At 45.4% G+C, this 20783-nt stretch overlaps 1 protein-coding gene across 1 annotated transcript in view; it reads right to left on the bottom strand.

Moving 5' to 3' along the window:
- Positions 1–20783, bottom strand: part of igsf3 (immunoglobulin superfamily, member 3) — a 61691-nt gene that overhangs the window by 28598 nt on the left and 12310 nt on the right. The window contains exon 2 of the mRNA XM_084023287.1: positions 17555–17935. Coding sequence (XP_083879413.1) covers positions 17555–17935 — 381 coding nt within the window. The remainder of the gene's footprint in view (positions 1–17554; positions 17936–20783) is intronic.

Here is a 20783-nt window from a genome sequence, read left to right as displayed (position 1 = left end):
AACTATTCTGCTGATATATTTGTTTGTTGGTTGCATGATGGAATGACTAACATGGGAGTCTTCGTTGGCCTGTATTCGTGTTCGTATGCCGGAGCTTACAGGTTCGGGCTGAGCAATCAGTTCCTGCTAATGGTTGGAACCGCTGGGTGATAATTCCTCAATATCATCATTTACTAACGTTCAGAGGAATCAGATCGGGATGGTATGGTATCTCAGGTTATTGTTCCGCAAATGTGTTGTCGGAATAAATGTTATCTGCGTAATTAAAGATGAACACGGATGGTGAGTGAAGTGTTACGGATAAGATGAGTCCTTGTGGTATCGAAGTTATTAATCTGTTTGATCACTTTTGTGAATCACTATGTGATTTTACAATATACATATCCATTCAGAAATTACACATTTTAATTAGTGTGATATAGATTTAGCCTGAATATCTCCATGTTCCATATAAGATCATAACTAGATCAAATAAAGGATCATTTTCATTACAAAATCTGCTCCACTACCAACTGGTGTTGCCTCACTCCGACTCTTCAGTCAACACCGACTGAACGTCAGCCTTCTTGTAGACATGCCGTTACCACAACAACACACCTACGCTACAACCTGCCGTTGCCGTGGCAACCCTCCCACAAGACGCCGATGGCCTCCGAGAACAGCCGGGGAGGTTACTCTAACAACACCCCACCCCCCCTTACCCCCTCCGATAGAGCGACACCCTCTGCGGACCCACATGGGTGATCCCCTCAGGACGGCTTCATATATAGACACATTCAACACTTTATCTTTATCTCAGGTCCTCTGGGCCAATCAGATTCCAGCATACAGATGTGTCTGAGATAGCACCAGCCAATCTCAGCATTTCCAAGGGGTCAGACGGAGGTTATAAACACACGGAGATCCTCCGGTAGCCCCACTGAACTCAATCTGGGAAGGATTAAGAAGAGAATGAGATGGCATTCTCTGGCACACACACACACACACACACACACACACACACACACACACACACACACACACACACACACACACACACACACACACACACACACACACACACACACACACACACACACACACACACACACACACACCCTTTCTCATCACTTGTGAGGACACTGTATTGACTTTCTTAATCATCAGTTGCAGCGTGTCCAACTACCAAACCATTATGATAGCCTTAACGGACAAATCTAGGGACATTCTAATTTGTTCTTGCAGACAAAACACTTTCTAAAAAAAAAAAAACACCAAAAAGCTAAGACCTCAACTTTAAAAACTATTAAACAACAATGAGCCACGTCCATGCAGTTGGTAACACGTGTCTTCCTTAAAATAAACAAGGGCACGGTAGTTTATCTGACAAGTCAATCTCACACACACACCATCCTGCTGTGCAGCAAATTCCAGATTTAATACATGTATTTAATCTCCCCACTAGACCCAGAAACACTGCCAGAGAACGTCTGCTGAGGTTGATTGGAATGCCTCTTCAGTGCATTTACAACAAATTCTAAAAAAAAACATTTAGCGCCGTCATTTCACCGCTTCAGAGGAGAAAAAAAACAAAAAAAACTGCAAATGGGTTCAGTACAACTCAGTGAGCCAGTCTTTATAACCATAAAATAAACAAATGCATTCTATTTAAGGACATGGAGCAACTTAAAGAGAAATTTTCTTCACTTTGTATCCCATCCGCAGAGAGTGGAACCTCCGAAACACAAGCAATTAAAACACTTCTGACTGATAAATCAGCTAATCACAGTTTTAAAACGTGTGTGGACGCAAAGAAAAAAAAAAAACATGCCTGTGTTATTCTGCATTTTGACTGACACACACGCTGTCAATCCTTTATAAATCTTTAAAACGACTCTCTTCCTGCTCAACCCCATCTGCAATTTTTCCGCTTTCATCTCACTCCGTTCCTGATCTACCCCTCCTCTCCCAGCCCTCTGAAGTGAGCAGCGGTTGTCATCCTTCTAGCTGGACTTTTAAGTCCAGTCACACAGGGATAGAAGTGGGGGGATGAGGGGGGGGCACAGGGACACGGAAAAGAGATTTTCTCAAAAAAAAAAGGCAACATGAGGAGAAAAATGATAATTTAAGAAGACTGATCAGAACATTTCGCATGCACCCAAACCTTTAACGTCGCTGTAAAGTGATTATTGAAGCCGTGGAAGCAAAACAGATTCCTTACAGAAAGAAAAACAAAAAACAACAGAAAATCAAAATAGCAGTGTTTGTGGGAACATGTTTTTCAAAAAGACACTGTGCTCTCTGTGATGGTCTGGTCGTGGGAGAAGCTCATGGAGCTCCAGAGATTCGCGCTGCCCTCTGGATGTTAGAGTTCTGGCTCAAATAAGTGCACAATGTCGCCTTTTCAACGACGCAAAACAACACATGCATGCACCCACACGTCCCACTCCATTGTGTCTGTGCAATGGATGTGTTTATGTGCCTGTTTTGAAAGTTGAAGGTGTTGAATGAGAGTGTATAGGCAGCAGGTCTCTGCCGTTTATTTTATGGAGAGTGATGATAGCTTAGCCTCAGCTAGGTCAGTCAGGAAATGGCAAATCAAATATATTAAATATCAAAAGGTGGGTTTAATATCCATGATGGCCATATATTTGAATATATGTGTACGTAATGTAACAAGCTGTATGCAGTCAACAGGAACCTCTCTGAGAGCTGGCTGACCCGACTAGCTCCGCCGCGATGCCGACTTCCACAATGCGTGCGTGTTTGTTGTACATCTTACTCCACAGCTTTAATCTGCTGCCACAAAAATCCTCCGCTGTCAGGAAGGCATTCCACAAGATTTTTTTGGAAACTGGCTGTAAGGATTTGCTCCAATTCAGCCACAAAAGGCATTAGTGAGGTTGGGCACCGGTGTTGGTGGGGAGGGCGGGGGAGGGGGGGGGGGATCAGGCCTGGCTTACAGTGGGTGTTACATTCCAAAAATCTTTCAAGGGGTTGAGGTTACGGCTGTGTAGGCCAGCGAAGCTCTTACATACCAAAAATCTTGGGCTGCGGTCAAACAGGCTTGAGCCGAAGTACCCAGCCCTTCATGGACCGGCTACCAACTTATCTCTGCCAAAACAGTGCAGGGGTCGCCAGAAAAAGGCTCATTGAATTACTTATTTCTGCTGTTTTACCTCACGATTGTCATGAAGAAAGATAAAATAGTTCCAGACTTATAGCCGTGTTGGATTACAGAACCGTGTGTTGTGTTTTTGGTGTCTGATAAACCTTTAAATGCATTCATCTATTACCCCAACTGGACTCCATGGATCACATTCCCACAGCGATTTCTTTGTTAGACCATAAATTAAGACACCTGAAATGTTTCCGAAACCCTGGAAGCACATTACTGTCTTAAATGCCATTGCAAATCACAACTGTGGAGACAAACTCAAAGCAAGAATCCAAATCCATAAAAAACCTTAATTAATGGGGTTACCACATACTCTTGGCCCTATTTGTATGGCATTCACGCTGCAGATGCTCGACTACAGCCGACGTTTTTTTTGGCCGTGTAATGGAGATAAGTGTCCGTGTCCGTGTGTGCATTGCTGCAAAGCAAATGGCCATTTGGCAAAGCCAGTAGGGTAATTATTGTTAATTACTCTGTGAAAGTGAGAGCACTGCTGAGAGGAAAACAGAGCGAGTGGGCGATTCCTCAGCTCCGCCTCATGCGAGCCGGGCCTCGTCGGCGAAAACAGACGTCACTTACTGACCCGGTACGCCTGGAACACATGCAGGCGTACCGGGTCAGGAAGTAGGGAGATAAATACAGAAACTGTGCCTACACCTGTCTTTCCTCACACTATTATCCATTAGCCTGCCCGTTCACATCCTCCACTCCTTTGTTCTTCTCGGTGAGAGCGGTTGATGAGTCACAATGAGGGATGAAGTGGTTCGACTAGGAAATTGGAAGAGAGAGGGAGAGTAGGGTAAAGGAGGAGGAAGAAAAACAAGGGGACAAACAGGAAAGAGGGAGGAAAGGAGCAAAGACGAAGAAAAAAAAAAAGGTAGTGCTCTTTTGCTTGATGTATCAAGTAGCCGACAGCACACATTCTTCATGATCGCTGGGCAGGAAGTGCTAAAACTACCTCACATCGATAACGATTCCGTTTGTAGCCTATACATAGATGGTGTGCTTGTCACTCTGACTCCTCTGAAATCATGCATATACCCACACCAACGCACATCCGCCGAACAATACAGAGCGAGCACTTCTGGAACTCAAGCAGGTCTTCAAACGAAACCACCACGAGCGACCAGAAAAGCAAACTCTGATGAACCGAGGTCTACAAACCCCATCCCCAAGAGCCTGAACTGATAATAAGAACGGGATGCAGAGTTAAAAACTAGAAAAAAAAAGGCCAGCGTTAGGATCATGCCTTGGAGCCAGAAAGGAGACATGAGGGAGCCCTCTTTAACGGAGAAGAAAGGGGCGAGTGGAAGAAGAGATGAAGACTGGAGTTGAAGTCTGCCGTGTGGGATCTGGGTGCACAGCGGGAGGCTTTTGCATATTTATGCAACACAGGCATAAAGGCGTGTGCACCTTATGGACCCGGGGAAACAATTATGTGTTTATTAAGTTCTAATGTGCGTTGCTACAGCGCCGTTATTAGTAGGTTCTGTTGTTTTTGGTTTTAATAAGCAATGAACGGTACCAAGAGATATCACGTTCCCTTAAAGGAATACTTCACCCATTTGCATTAAGTTTTGTATCGTTAGAAACCCGGTAGTGGTTTTGAATGGTCGTGCATCATTCCCTCATTTTCCCAAGAGACGGGAGATGTCCGGATTTCTACTGAGAAGGAGGCTTCGATGGCGCAAATATCGTCGGCGGCGACTTTGTTTAGAGGGGGTGAGACTACAACACTAGTTCCTCATGTTTTCAACCCACTTACAGGCTACTATTACAGACCAGTGGTGGAACCTCACTTCAGACTCGGGATGTGAGTGGAACTGGACCGGTCCTTTTATAATAAAAATGCCACTCGGAGTGACTTTTATAGACTTTCATCCGTCCGTGATGCATAAATCCCGGGGATCCTGGGCACTTTAGTAACATTCGTTTGTGTTTGTTGTGTGTCTAGTTGTTAGCCGATGCTATAGGCTACCAAAAAGAAACCAATAAAAACATGGCAACATAAATCACTATCTTGCTCGAGGAGTTATAACTTATACATGCTCACACATGTTTGTTTGAAATATCAACCCCATCACATGTTTAGTCTCTAGTGAGGTCGGTGACAGATTTACCTTCCAGAATTCTTTATACTCCTGAAACAAAAGGTCTTCCTTCATTTCAAAGACGAAAGGATGCTTCTCATTTCTAGCCGGTAATTTGCTCTAACGTTTTTTGGTTTCTGGAAAAGCTACAAAAAAAAAACAGGCAACATCCTTTCAAAGTCTTTAAATGCTGTGCCTCAGCGTCGTGCACACCGCTGCAGCATGTGGAGAAAATCCAAAGCTCGACAGGCCTGCCATGTCTGATGATGCTAGCTAAGCTCTGACAGGACAAGGACGGGTTAAGCAAACTGCCAATTATGAGTAAGTGCTTTTAATACAATTTGCATTTAGGGATACGATTCGAAATAAACAAAAAAAATATATATATACATACATATATAAATGTATTCCTTAATATGCTTTAAATGTAATTACTGCATGTTTTGTAGTCCATAGAGCTACAGTTTGATGGTGTGTTGATCATGCCCTTGAACACCTCGCATTTAATGAGAAAGCTAACAGCACATTCATTCGTCTGAATGTGGATATGACACTGAGGACTCACTTGCAAATGTTTGTAAATAGCAAACAGCTTTCAGATTGCAAAGCTGGTTAGTTGTTTGACTTTGACTCAGCTAATTTCCTGGTCAGAGCAGAGGCATAAATGATTTTTCACATTCACATTTCATTAACACATCGCACTAATCTATGGAACAACGGGCAACCAAGGAGCCGAGGCATTTTCACTACCGTATAATTACTGTGTCGGCAGACTGTAGGACCTTGATTGCGTGCATTCTAGGGTTATCAAGTCATGGAATTAGTTTGAATGAACACTGAGTTGAGTTTAGTCTTGAATGAGTCATGTCAGAGCTGTCGCTCTCTTTTTACAGTATACTCTTTTTAAGTTTTAATAGTATTTTTATTTATTTATTTATCTTTTGAGGTCTTTCTACTGTCTTTTTACCGTACTTTACCAAATCTACCTATGGTTTCTCTTGCTCTGCTGATATGCATATATGTATATATATATATATATGTATATATATATATATATATATATATATGGATGGACCTTGTGTTTTGCTGTCAAAAGCAATTTGTAAGCTGCCGTTTTTAAAAGTGCTTGAAAAAAATGATCGAGGTCAAAACGAGGCTTCCTTTCTGAGTGGATTGGGTGCAGAATAAATGAGCTCCTTGTGAATTATGAATGTATTAACAGTTGTTTATTGTCTACATCACAGATGGGTATTCTAAATCACATAACCCCAAAGCATAAACCATTTTGAGGAGGAAACAAACTAACAACTTAAAACTAATTTGCCCTATTATTACTTAAACAAGGCGCTACTGGTTGAAAGTCTCCCACGATCCCGTGTGATCAAAGAGGCTTCCGCACAGTCCTATCATAACACAGCACATCCAATCTTCTACAAATGTGGAGGGAGATTAAACAGAAACAAGGGAGGGGTGTAGGGAAGGGGTTGAGAGGATATGAGAGAACTTACAGATGCCGTTATAAGATTTTCAGTTGGGAGCTGTGAGGTCTTCCCGCTAATGGAACATCAGTGGGTGTGTGTGGGTGTAAGTGTGTGTCCTGTGCTTTAACACAGAGGTCACAGCGACTGAAAGGAAAAGGCTTCTCCGTTTAATAAAAGGCGTCTCTGAAGCATTCTCCCACCGTCTACGTACGTTCTTCTTCAGGCTCTGTCCTATTTTTCTCCTCGCAATTTTCTCTTCAATCTACGCAATCCCCCCCCCTCGGTCCACGCCCCCTCTCTCTCTCTACCATATTATCTGTGAGTTTCTTTTTTTCCCCAAGAGACGAGTTGCTTGTCAGCACCCAATTATCACTTATTCCGGCTCGTCCTCTTCGCGGCCGCCTTAGAGCGAGGGGCTGAATTTTACATGTCAGTCAACCGATGACCCCCGTCAATAGTTGTTGTCCTAGGGAGTCGTAGATGTAGTAAGGGGAGCAACATCTGCTCCGTGTATGAGAGGGAGAGGGAGACAGAACTGAGTCAGACGCCTGTGGCTATTACAGCTCATTTATACCTAAAGTTAGAAGGAGAGGCACATCAAAATCTGAGTTTCTCTCTCACACACATCCACCCAAGCACACAAACACACACATAGTCAAGCCTGAGGGGACAGCTGCTCTCTGACACACACACACACACACACACACACACACACACACACACACACACACACACACACACACACACACACACACACACACACACACAGTATAAGTGACTGAGGTACTCCCCTCTAATCCCAAACATTTCCTCCAGACTCAGCTGTACTGGGTCACTGAATCACACACAGTCCCAAGGGCTGGCTGTGCTGCTTATTAGCATGTTTGTAGAAGAACACACAGTGGGTTAATAACACAAATTTTATGTCCTCCAAAATGCGTTAATTACTAAAAAAACTAAGGGAATAGCCGTTTTACAAATGATAATAAACAAAAAATAATAACACAAATACGTAGAAATACGTCCGAATCCTCCTTTCCAATCACAAGCTTCACACAGTTTGTTTTATTGGACTTCTACGCATGTGTCCAGGTTTCCTCGCCGGACGAATAACGACAACAAAAGGGAGAAAGTGGGAGAAGAAAAGAAAGATGGGCAGCGAGCGAAGGAGTGGGCTTTTGTTATTGAAGCAGGGAGAATGGTGACGTGGAGTTAAAAAGGCTGAACGCCGCGATAAGAGAGGGATCCGTGGAGGAGAAGGAGCTTTCAAATATGAGACACTGTTTACACAAAGGCGGGCGAAGAGGATTTAACACTAACTAAGACGCACGCAAAAAAAAAAAGAAAAAAACCCACACGGGCGCGCAAACGTGTACACAATATGACACAACCTCTCAGTGAGGCCCAGCCAGGAAATGAGCCTGAGTGAGTGTGTTTGGAAGACGGAGAGTAAGCGGGAGATTATAAGGCAAGGCGTGAGAGGAGGGGTAGTCTGAAGAGAGGTGGGAGTATGAAAGACAAATCTTCCTAAGAGCATTTGAGAAGAGCTGTGTGCAGAGCTATCGTTGACTACAATCCTTTGGAGCATCAAAGATTTGCTCATCATGCCTAAACACATGATATATTCCTTCTATCCCCCACTCCTCCTTGCTCCCCTCTTTCTTTTTCCCCCCCATCTCATCTGCTTCAGAGCCACTTTCTCCATCCGTTTCATCAGTCGTGCGCGTTCTCTGGCGTTTTCCATCTTCTTCGTCTGTTCGCTGGGAGAGAGAGAATTAGGTACGGGGCACCACCCCTGTGTTTGTCTCCGCCATCGCTGCCGTCCTGCAGGTTGTTAGCACACGTGCAGGCTTTTTGCTCCGTCTGCCAACATCAGCACAAACACACGCCCCACAGCCATTACCCCACACACACACACACACACACACACACACACACACACACACACACACACACACACACACACACACACACACACACACACACACACACACACACACACACACACACACACACACACACACACACACACACACACACACACACACACACACACACATAAAACACCATGTGCAATGATTCACATCCACACACACACAAGACACCTTCCCACTTGTACACTATAAACGGCATTTATCAAGTCTATTATGATTCTAATATTACTGGAGGTGCACGTATTAAAACTAATAAGCTCCATCCCCTGTGCTGCACTTGCCATCCCCCCCCCCCTCTTTTTTTCTCTCCATACCCCTTAAAGGCGCTCCCACCATCTCCCATCATCCCTCCGTCCGCCCCGGCCCCAGATGGTAAAGCGCGGTGACCAATTAAAGACTTCCCTGAGGATAGAACCAGTTATAGCCCCAGCCATCTGACCGTTTCTGTTATGTGAGTGTGTGTGTGTGTGTGTGTGTGTGTGTGTGTGTGTGTGTGTGTGTGTGTGTGTGTGTGTGTGTAAACCCAACAAAATATCACTGTGTTTTAATCAGTATACAAAGACTTGTCTTCTGGCCAGTTCCACATGGCTTCCGCCCCCCTAACAAAAAAAAAAGGTACGCTGGCGAGCGAGTCCAGGAACACAGTCATGTCTAAAAGCCTTTTGTATTATGCATAGACACACAACGGTTTAGCTCTAGAGTGCCGCTCGTTAGGGCACGTTGCAAGGCTGCGGGTTGAGTGGATCGGAGTGTGGAAGCTGGCCAGAGGTGCGGCGTATTATCAGGTGTGAGCACGTCGCGTTACGAGAGACGGTGTCTTTGAGGGAGAGAGAGAGGAGAATGGAAAGACAAATGGAGTGTAGCTATGGGAGGTGGGCAGCACTCGATCACCAGGCACCCATCCAGCAGGGCAGCAGATGAGGGAGCAACTGTCTGTCTGAGCTGCCAGCGCGGAGGGGGAATTAGGCATATGCCAACCCCAACCCAACCCACACACACACACACACACACACACACACACACACACCTCCCCAGTTAACAGAGAGAGACGGGGACAGGCCACGTCTCTGATGTGTGTGTCCCAAAGTCAAGACGTTTAGCTATTAATATTAAATAATATTGTGTGTACATTTCTGGATTCACAGATTTTAGATAGCTGTGCGTCCCTGAGACGGAGCTTGAGGGTCATCGTCTCGCTTGCCTCGTCGCCGCCTCCCCAAAACGAGTATGGCATCCCAGCCGTCTCCGCTCTTACTTTTTACTTCAACACTCGAGAAAAAAAAAAGAGCCCGCGGCTGGCTCCGCAAACCCACACTCAAATCCATTACATCAGATGTTTTAACTAAACCTCTGTTTCCCATTGCAAATAATGAGCCTGTGATTTGCATGCTAATGAGGTGGGTGCAATGCTAATCTTTAAACTGGTATCAGCGGCCTTTAATGGCAGACCCGTGCCAAGAACGGGGACGAGGAGGTGGTGACTCGTCTTATGAGGAACTCAACTACGGATCTTGTATGGAAGAGAGGCTTACAGCTGATGTCTGCGGGATGAAAACGGTATTGCTGTTGAACCTCTCACCACACCCACGTCTGCTAACGGCTACATCACTGCCAAGCACTAGTTGGCATTGGGCGGGTGGAAAAAATTACCTGGGTGCAGCTACTCCCTAGTCTTTGTACATGTCAGCACCTTAAATAACCCGCCTCTAGTGAGGGTGTGAGTATATATCTGTGCATCTGCTTGTACATATGAGTGTGTGTAAATGGGTTCTGACGCCCGGCGTGTGCAGTCGTGTCGGTGTCAAAAGGGGTTATCAGATGCATAGCTTGAACCGGGGTGGAAAAAAAAAAAAAAAAAAAAAGCTCCTGTCTCCTTTGTGTTGAGATCAAGCTTCAAAGCGGCCCGCCGACATCAAACAATGCAGCAGCGCGAGGATCCTGGACCACAGTCCTGGAGGCCATTATACCGCGAGCGCCGCTCTTTCACCAGCACACATTTTAACGACGTGAACACAAACACTCGTTAGCAGCAAATTCATTCACATCCATATTCATGCCGAAATTCATATTCAAAAACTGTGGCTGTGTTCTGTTAATCTCACAGAGAAGAGGCAGCGGGCCCCTGAGGGTTAGCGCTTAGCTAAGCTAATCAAATCAACTACAGGGAACAGTGGCGCATCTTTAGCCCATTATATAAACATTAATAAACATATACGCTCGACACCGACACGCGCACACACACACACACGTCTTTGTTAGCACATTAAATCCTTTCTCATTAGCCTAGCTCAGTAGCGTGGGCGATGAGCTAAATGCAGAGGATCTGTGACTTCGTTTATACTTTCATAAGGGTAACCACCAAAATGTGCAGGGCATTGTATGCTTGAAAGTGTGTCTCTAGGCTAAAAGAACATTCAGCTCCATGTTTAATGGCGAATGCATCCTAATGAATTAGCCTGCCATCCTATTGAGCAGCAATATTTGGAGCAAGAGCAGTGTGTGGAATACTTGGAGGGGTCTGAGGGACCTTGAAAGCCTCAACTTCTGGAGGACTTCACAACACTGGAGCACTAAAAAGGGGCTCGATTGCCAGGTATTTCACACACTGAGCAAGAGGCAGGGATAAAAGGGATAAAACACACCTTCAGAGTTGAGCCGGATTCCAATTTATATTCGGTGTAACATGGTGGCGGATGAGCGTTTCTGTTCTCAGGTCCCTTTTTTTTTTTTTTTTTTTAAAAAAAGGTACTATCTATGAAAGTCAGCTAGGTCACAAGATCTTTCACGGGTCCTGCGAAAACCGGACATCCATAAATGCATCGCTGTGGTCCCTGTTCGACTTTGGCAATGATCGCGGTTAATTTGTCCAATATCCAAACTGCCCCACATTTGAGTTCAGCCTCCGTGATTCCATGTGAGGATTACTGTTGACATTTAAAATTATTCTCAACCACGTGTAAGCCTGAACCCACTACAGCTGTCCCCGAACTGCACATGTGCATACAGTATAGTACAGTTATCCCTACCAGAGAACTGTTTTATTCACAGTGTCACATGTTCTTTTCCCGCATCTGTACTGTCTACAGTGATCCGCCGGGGTTTTTTTTAAAGCCGTCTTCAGCGGTGTTCAGTAGAAAGGATGACTTCTCCCGATGGGAGTGCTACAGCACCGTCTCTCTCCGATTCAATTATCCCGTAGGTGCGACGTCTGTCCTGACTTGACGGCTGTGGCTATGCCGTGCGACTCGCCAGCGTCTCCGCACGGCGGGTCCGAGTGGCAGCGATGTTATTGCGTTGGAAGCCCTGTCCGCTAAAGTAGATGAGATGTGCAAGGAAATGGCAAGCCAGACATAGTGATAAAAATCTCTTTCCATTTGGAGTCCTGCCTGGTCTGCAGCTTACAGCCAGTACGTGCTTACAACACACACACGCACACACACACACACACACAAAAGGCAGAGAAGGGAATGTAATAGTAAATGAAACTGAGAGGTGATGGTAAGGCCAGAGAGAGGGGGAGCAGAGAAAGCTGGAGTGTCACTGCAAGTAGAGACGAGGGAGATAAAATGCTCCAGTCAGACACAGGCCTCTGCTCCCAATCAATACCAACAGACACAGAGATACAGCTTCCCCTTGTCTATTCATCGACACTTTCTCCACTTTATATTCCTTCAGTAAATCCGACTGTATCTTTCTTTTGTCGACGCAAGACTTCACCCGTTTTTTGCCTCCTCCAAAGAAAAGAGATCCTCATCACTTCTCCTTTATCTTTATTCAATCGCTGGTTCCCTCCGCCGTCTTATGCCATGTGCTTTAATCACCCACCGCGTGCCTGTTCTCCTGTGATGGAGCCCCAAAGAGCAGCCGTATTGACAAACCCATATACCTGCATGGCCAACGCCAGCTCGGGGGGGGGGATGCCGAGGCGGTGGACCAGACTCAATCGACTCTGGAGCTTTTCGGATTGATGGAACGACGGATTCGGATGATGATGACAGAGGTGGAGTGGAGGCGATGGATATGGGAGAATGCGGGGGGAGGAGAGGGGGGTCCCGGTGTCACCCCGGTGTAAGAGATGGAATGCAGGATGACATCTCCGCATTGTGTCTATCTCATTAAGTGAAGTAGAGGAGTGCAACTTGGCAGCGCCAGCTCCCTCGTGAAAAGAAAAGGTAGGGGGGGGGGAGACACAAATCAGACACACACACACACACGCTGAGCTCAGCAGAAGCACAATTCAGCCACCCTTACCCTATATGTATGTTTAGCCCAGGCTCAGCTGAAATGTGCATGTAAAACCTGTGGTCTGCTTTACAGAATTCCAGCCTACAGCAGGTGTACAGATTCCCTTTCTCCATGAAAAAAATGGAAGCAAATAAAAACGTAGACGGTAAATATGAGAACGAAAGGCGTGACCGGAGAACCGTGGTATTTTGCCGCGGTGTGTTCTGAAAACGATTTGCCGAAACCCCTTTTCCTTCTTCCTTAATTGAAATTCCCAGGTCTCACGTCAAGCCTCTTCCTTCGGTCCCTTTTCTTTCTCCGTCTCCTCAATTTGTGCTGGCTAATTGCATTTAGAGTTTGTATGGCGGTTTTTTTTGTATCTGCATTAACCTCAGGAGTCGCATCAGGCAGAGACTATTTAAAAAGGCACCCCTATAGCTCCAGCGGTATTGTGGGTAATGCCTCGGGGGCGGCGTAACCAATCACATTGGAGTCGAGAGGAAGAGCTCATCATTTATTGGTCACACACACTATTCAGTATCGCCCCGCTACCCATTTCCAATACTGCCGCGTCTGTCCCCATTTCTCTCTTTTTCAATTTCCTCGTCTCAGCCTTTTCAGCCATCCATCTCACTTCCCACCCAGCTGCCAAACTTAATTTTTTATAGTGTCACACATCTGAAGATTAACGTTTTTAATGCTTTTCTCCTGTCCGGCGACGGCGAACAACAGGAAGAAGAGAGGCTGCTTCGGTTTTTGAAAATTCGCCCAGCCTTTTTTCTCCAGCTCGATTACGATATTACTACAGTGCTGGGAATGAATGACTGCTGCCAAGTGCGGAGGCTAGGATCTGTACGTACGCCAGCACGGTGACTCCTATGGTGCTTTCTAGGACAGCGAGGGTATACGGGAGCTTTCAGAGAGAAGAGCGGTGGGATTCTGGCTTGCTGTTGCTGCTAGCTGTTGGACTCACTCGCACACAGGCTGGTGCGTAGGACAAGGACAACCATGATGGCCGTGTCAGGCTGTTGTCCTTTTCTTCTGCAATCTGATGTGTAGGAGGGAGTCAAACACAAACACACATACATGCGCACGCGAGCACAAAGAGACGCACACAAACGAATGCAACTGATTTACAGCGCACGTATGGATGTGTGCCCACTGCACAGAGGAACTACAAGTGACCTTTGGCCTCAAACAGCTGCACAACACCTACATAAAATGCAAGCCTTTCGAATGAGAAATCATGGGTTTCAATTGAACTGCATTCGTTTACCAGGATGTGGAGCCTTCTCTCTGCATGGCGAACGCAGTCGAGCAAACTTACGTTACGTTTTTTATTGATATTAACAAAAAGGCAAAAAAAACTAAACAGCAGTTTGGAATAAATCCAAATGTTTCCTGGAGCCACGGTATCCTGTAGCTCACGCCTCGCAGCTTTAGAACTGTCACTCAAAAACACATCAAACACAGAAAACATGCCACAACCAGGCATTTGTGTGGCATTTGATTGCTATCCCTTCATTATGATGAAGTTTGGTTTACTCCTCTCGGGCTTGTCAATCCAGTGGAGCCGTGGAAATGTGGAACCAAATCTTTCAGTATCGTAATGGTTGCCTGACCTGAAGCCAATGTAGAGATGCAAAATGCCATGGCAATAAGGAGTTTGTACTAGGAGTAAAAATGAAATTGCGTCGAATATTCACGCTACTCGAACTCCGTTTTTGGTCTCCACCAACTTCTTGGCTGTAAAATACTCCACTATGTTCACCAGCTAGCGGCCACTTTGTCCATCAGTTGTTTGGTGCTGAGCAGGTAGGGTGCAGTGGGATTTTTAAGCGCCTGCAGCTGCTGGAAACAATGTTTACGAGACCAGTGAGACTGAACCAAAACAGTTCAGCTGTGGGCTGTAAAACCATGAACTGAAATACGTGATGGATGGCTTTGGAGCCGAGGGGAATTGCAGAGTTGGGTGATGATTCTCTGCGGGTTTTTGCCACGACGGGATTTGACATTACACGCGGATTAATTCTTGATCTAAAAATATTGGTAATAAACGCTTTAAGTACGTAAGCCAATATTTCATTTACAGGCATCCTTATAAGCCACTCAGTCATTGTGCCCCCCCCTCCTTCCCTTCAACATCTAGGAGAGAAATAACAATGGAAATGTCAAATCCAACCTTTTTTCCTGTATTGGAAAATAATGAGTTTCCTGCATGGCGATGTCACTACCTGATGTAGTGGACATAATTCAGTATTTGTGCCATGATGGCCAATTATTCTTATCGCATGTGTGATGTTACTACACTGCCTATAGGCAGAATGGGCACTTAGGGGACTGAGCGGGGGCTACATTTTCATTTGATTAATCCAAGTTTAGTATCACAGAGGGTAAAAAGACACGCACACTTCCTCTCTGTGATGCTGTTATTTCCATTAAAAAAAAATAAAAAGCATCCGTGCAAAGAGAAGCGGGGATCTCTCCGGGTTATCGGCCGCATGCACGGCGGAGGTGTCCGGTTCTATTTGAAAGACAATACGACAGATGAAAACACGGCGTCACGGCATCAGAAACTGCTCTCCTCCACCTCAGGCGGCAGCTATTAAGTTCCACGATAATGGCCCTCCTCTGCTCTTTGTGCAGAAAGGTGGACGAATGAAAAGGCAACCCTGTGAGTAAGCCTTAACAGCAGCACTCGGGACACATATTCCTGCGTGGCCTTCTGTCCCGACAATTAACCCAACCACACCAGCAGACGCACTCACACGGACACTTCTATCTGGTATCCTTCCTGCCGCGTTTCCTCCACGATACTCCCCTTGTTTTCCCCCCCTTGAAACACCCTCTCAAAGGCAGCATCAGCAATTTCCTTTTATATACACAACAGCGCAAAGAGCGAATTAGAGAAAGAGGCGAGGGATGATGAATGGAGACGGACAGATGACAGGATGAAAGACAGTAGGAGGAGGGAGACATGAGGGATATGAGGGCGAAGGGGGGGGTTGGAAGGACAAGGTATTATTGTTTGGGTTCAAGGAAGTGTGCAGCTGCTGAGGGGGAAATCACAGAAGGGCCCGAGAGCCCCGGCATAGAAGAGAGGGGAGAGACCCTGACCTCTGAAAGTGGGTTAAGAGGTTAGAGACACAAAACGGCTCAGATAACAGTCCTCAATTCTGCTCACACACACAGCTCTCTCTCTCTCTCTCATGCACTTCTATAAATACTGTGCTATCAGCAGTGCCGTTTCACAGTGCCCTGCGCCCGAGCCCTGCCCCACATTCAGAGCATGCTGCTCATACTAGAAAATGCAACTGCTGAGCACATTGATCCGCCGAGCACACAATGACTGTTGAACTGCAGCCTCCCCTGATGGGTGGAAAGGAACTATATAAGAGATAAGGGTGTTTCTCAATTCACAGTCAGAGGCTGTAGCACACAAATAACTTGCACTTTGACCCCGAGAGGAAAAGGTCAGGGATGAAGGCATGGAGTTATGAAGGGAATGGAATCTCCATCTATGACAGCTGTGTCTTCAGGACTGCGGGCCCCGTCTGTACACATCTCTGGGTGAGGGAGAGAGAGCGAGGGCCCGAGTGGAAGACAGAAACGAATGCTACTGTTTGAAACAGTCACACATCACGCCAACACACCGGATGCGTTACAGAAACAGCTCTGGGCAAGGGAAGAATTCAGTAGATGTAGGAAGGAGGTATGTGAGTGTGTGTGTGTGAGTGTGTGTGTGTGGGGGTGTGTGTGAGTGAGATTGGAGATTTTTTTTTCCCAGTCAGAACACAACAGGTGGGACTTTGTGTGAAACTGGAGTGTAACACTTCCTCTCATCTCACTCCTTCCAAAAGGAGGACAGCCTGCAGCTAGTTTATAGACGGTCTCTGGTTATTGATTTCCTCGTTTGGGATACAGCTAATGACTCGATTTTACATTTAAATAAGGCATCGTATTAAAAGTTCACATTTCAAAGGCCTCAGACCTTCATGGGTCCCCAAAGGCCCCCCGGTTGAAAGTGTTATTGCAATTTAATTTTGAATATGCAACATCCAGGGATAATATGCGCTGAAATTACACATGAAATATATATATTTAAAGAACATAGTAATGCAATATTAATGAACTGATTCCCATATATTGCACGTTTAATCACAACACCCCTGTTTCTTTCTCTTTTCGTATACCTAAGTAAATGTATGTTTAATCCAATTGCTGTTGCACTAAAACCTGGGACAGGAAAGTGTTCCAACATGCAATTGCTGGTTGTTTTTTTGGGGGGGAAGCTGTCAAGTGTATTCTACCATGTGCACTGCCTGTTAATTAAAGGCAAAAGGGTCTTACAGCGCAACTTTGCCCCTGGATCCCCAAGCAGGGAAATTGAGGCCAGAAAACAATATTAAGACAGAACTTTAATCTCTTAGGTTAGATTAGGTCATCCAACATTAGCACTAGCACCTTGAATTCCCTCTGTGCTGTAAAGGTGTTACACTTTACGACAGTGAAGCAGACTTTGACTAGTGCTGCCCTTGTGTTTAACACCTTGATCAGATGTAACACTGACACATTCACAGCCGTATGTCACCAAAGGAGCGAGTACATGTGGAAACGTGATACATCCGTGTATAGAAAGTGTGTGTGTGTGTGTGATTAGACACTCACCAGTGAGGTTGGTGCGTGCGCTGTAGGACCCCAGGTAGCGTCCGTCTGTGTTGGGTGTGTAACACTCGAACAGACCCTGGTCCTTGGCCTGCACTTTGGTGATGTGGAGCACCGCCGCGTCGCCGGCCAGCCTCTCCACATAGATCTCTTTATTGTTGACCCTCGCGGCGTACAGGGCATAGGCGTAGTTCGGCTGGGCCGTGCTCACGATGCGGATCTCCCGGTCTGCCACCGAGGGCAGGTACATGGACCACTCGAAGTCCTGCTCCATCCCTTCTTTGTAGCCCGTCACGTTGCACGTGATGGTCACGTGGGAGCCCTCGGTCCGTACCAGCGGTCCACTTTGCACCGTCACCACTCTCTGAGCCACGGCAACACCGGCTACAGGCGGAGGTGGGGCAAGAGTGATGGGGAGAGGGAGAGGAAAGAAGGAGAGAGGGAGGATGGGGTGAGGGCAGGGAGGGAGGAAAGAGAGAACATCGGTTACAAATCTGCAGTTTAAATATTTAACACTGGCAGAGTTTATGTACCTCACATCTCCCAGGAAATACAGGAACAGCGTGACATGTGCAGCTAAGCATTCTGGAGAGTGCTTACTGAGGCTGTGGCACACACACACACACACACACACACACACACACACACACACACACACACACACACACACACACACACACACACACACACACACACACACACACACACACACACACACACACACACACACACACACACACACACACACACACACACACACATAATGTAAAGTGTCATTATCAATTAAATCGCCATGTGGACACACATTGTTTTCATTAACACAAATGTGATGCCAGTAGGTGCAGAATAATTACATATACATTAACACTGTGGAGGTCAAAACTACAACCTGAAACGGTTCACACACTAATTCATCACAAACCACCAGAAATAGGAATTCGTTATGCAAGGATCTCCTCATATTAACGCCAGTTTTATTTTGATCATTTGACTAAGACAATAGGAATTCAATAAGGATACACTTCAAAACACTTTGTTGGAGGAGGAATAAATAAGAAATCTTCTACTGTAATGCCCTATTCTCTCATTTACATACAACGTTAAACCAGTGGAGTGAACCATGAGCCATGTATTGTACACTGTGGCATACTAAGAACTGGCATTAGCATTAATCTCCGAGTGAAGACTGATTATTACTATTCGGTATGTCGCTCTGTAGCCTATATTTAGGTAGACAGCATATGTTGCATCCACACACACACACACACACACACACACACACCAAATACTCACATTCACATCTAATAAACGCACGCACACACACACACACACGACCATTCACCATTCAGGGAACAACTACAAACATCCCTCTCATTGGGGCCGGAGACAACAGAGCACTTACACATACCCCCCAAATCCAGACAGAGACAGACGCTGTTTCCTGTCTGCACAAGCAACTGGGGACTGCAGCTGTGTGTGTGTGTGTGTGTGTGTGTGTGTGTGTGTGTGTGTGTGTGTGTGTGTGTGTGTGTGTATTTGATGTGAATGTGAGTATTTGGTGTGTGTGTGAGAGAGAGAGAAAGTCTGTAAGATGCTGTGTCTGTGGGCACAATACTCTGCATTAATAATTCACCAGAACAGCTTTTTAACTTCAACATCCTCTCTCCTCTTGTGGTAACTTTTTCTTACATTTCCACTACACCCGCCACCTTTCATTTACTCCTATTTATGAAAGTCCATTTACACCCACGTGTGTGTGCGTGTGTGTGTGTGTGTGTGTGTGTGTGTGTGTGTGTCAATCCATGAGCATGAGTCATCATATGCATCATCCTATGTTTTAATTGTATTTGTCTATAGTAAGCTTGTTGTTTTTTGTTTCCACTCATAAGCTGACAACATATATACCTGGTGTCTGACCTCACTTGAAAACTCATTAATTTCCTCCTCAAGAGATCCCCACAGTTCTGACCTATACTCATGAATGCTGCACATTTCAAAAGTAGATATGTTAACTTTGTTCTTGAAGAAAAGGAAAAGTTTTCTCAGCTGCCTCGAAGCTACAGCAGGAAAATCGTGAAATATTATAGTGGCAGTAGAAATAACAAACAAATGTAATGTGCATTTCCTACAATGCGTTTTCTCTCCATCTCCATGTCTATCTACACTGAACCATGGCTTGGTATAGCATGATTGGTCATACAACGTAAACCATAACGCTTCCAATACCAGAATCCAGAAGTGGTTTAAGGGGATTTATTGAGAGCCGTATCATTTTAATTGGCCCATATTAGCCTAAAACATATATTTTTGAAGAATCTAATCTGGTAATTGCTGTTAGAATGATTCGGAAATGATGTCATTATGTAGGTTTAGCCAACAAACACAAGCTAATATAATGGTAAACAGCCACCTCACTAATGGTCAAAACCATAAAGCAGCACAAAAATAACAATTAATAACATAAACCAGCGACATGGTTAACATTACAAACACTAACGATAGAGAGAGAGAGAGAAATTGGACGATATCCATATTGTACAGGTATCTCCTAATTATTTCTTTACACAAACAAAATAGAACTAATCAATAACATACTTATGTGTTGTTTGTTTGTCCGTCTGTAAAACAAGAGGCCACAACCTGCAAAACATTTGGCATCTAAAACGTCAGTTAACGGGAAAATCCTTCCACAGCGAGCAGACGGCGAATACTCTGAAGTTAAAAACCGAGATTGACAGAAAGTCTATAGTGAGGCGTGCTGACTGAATCCGGCTGAGCACATTACAGTAAGAGGCAGCCATCTCTTCTGACTCAGACTCTGTGCTCCCCGTTATTCTCCGCTGTGATGGCAGAGCGCTAACCTGGCGGCGCCCGGTCTACCCACATCCAGCTCAGATCAGGTCAGAGCTGTACCGCTGCGTCACTGCTTCTCATGTTGCAGCTACTCATCTCCGACTGCTGGAAATATATTACTCATACACCCCCCCCCCCAAAAGAAAAATACTGTGTTGGTGCACTAAGAGCTTTCCTCCGCTCGCCTGTCTCCTGTCATCCTCCTGAAACAAGCTGCCTCGTACTTCTGATTACTCTCACTGCCTTCCTGCATGTTTCACCCATCATCAATCCTTCCCTTCATCCTGCCATCCTCTCCCTCTCTCCCTCTCTTTCCATATTCCTGTCTTTTCTGTGATTCTCTGCATCTTTTCAGACGGGATTTAAGCAGCTCTGTGAA

Source organism: Eutrigla gurnardus (assembly GCF_963514095.1).
Source record: "Eutrigla gurnardus genome assembly, chromosome: 12".
NCBI classification, from domain to species: Eukaryota; Metazoa; Chordata; class Actinopteri; order Perciformes; family Triglidae; genus Eutrigla; species Eutrigla gurnardus.
Note: the sequence above shows the minus strand (reverse complement) of the source record. Positions and strands in the feature narration are given on the sequence as shown.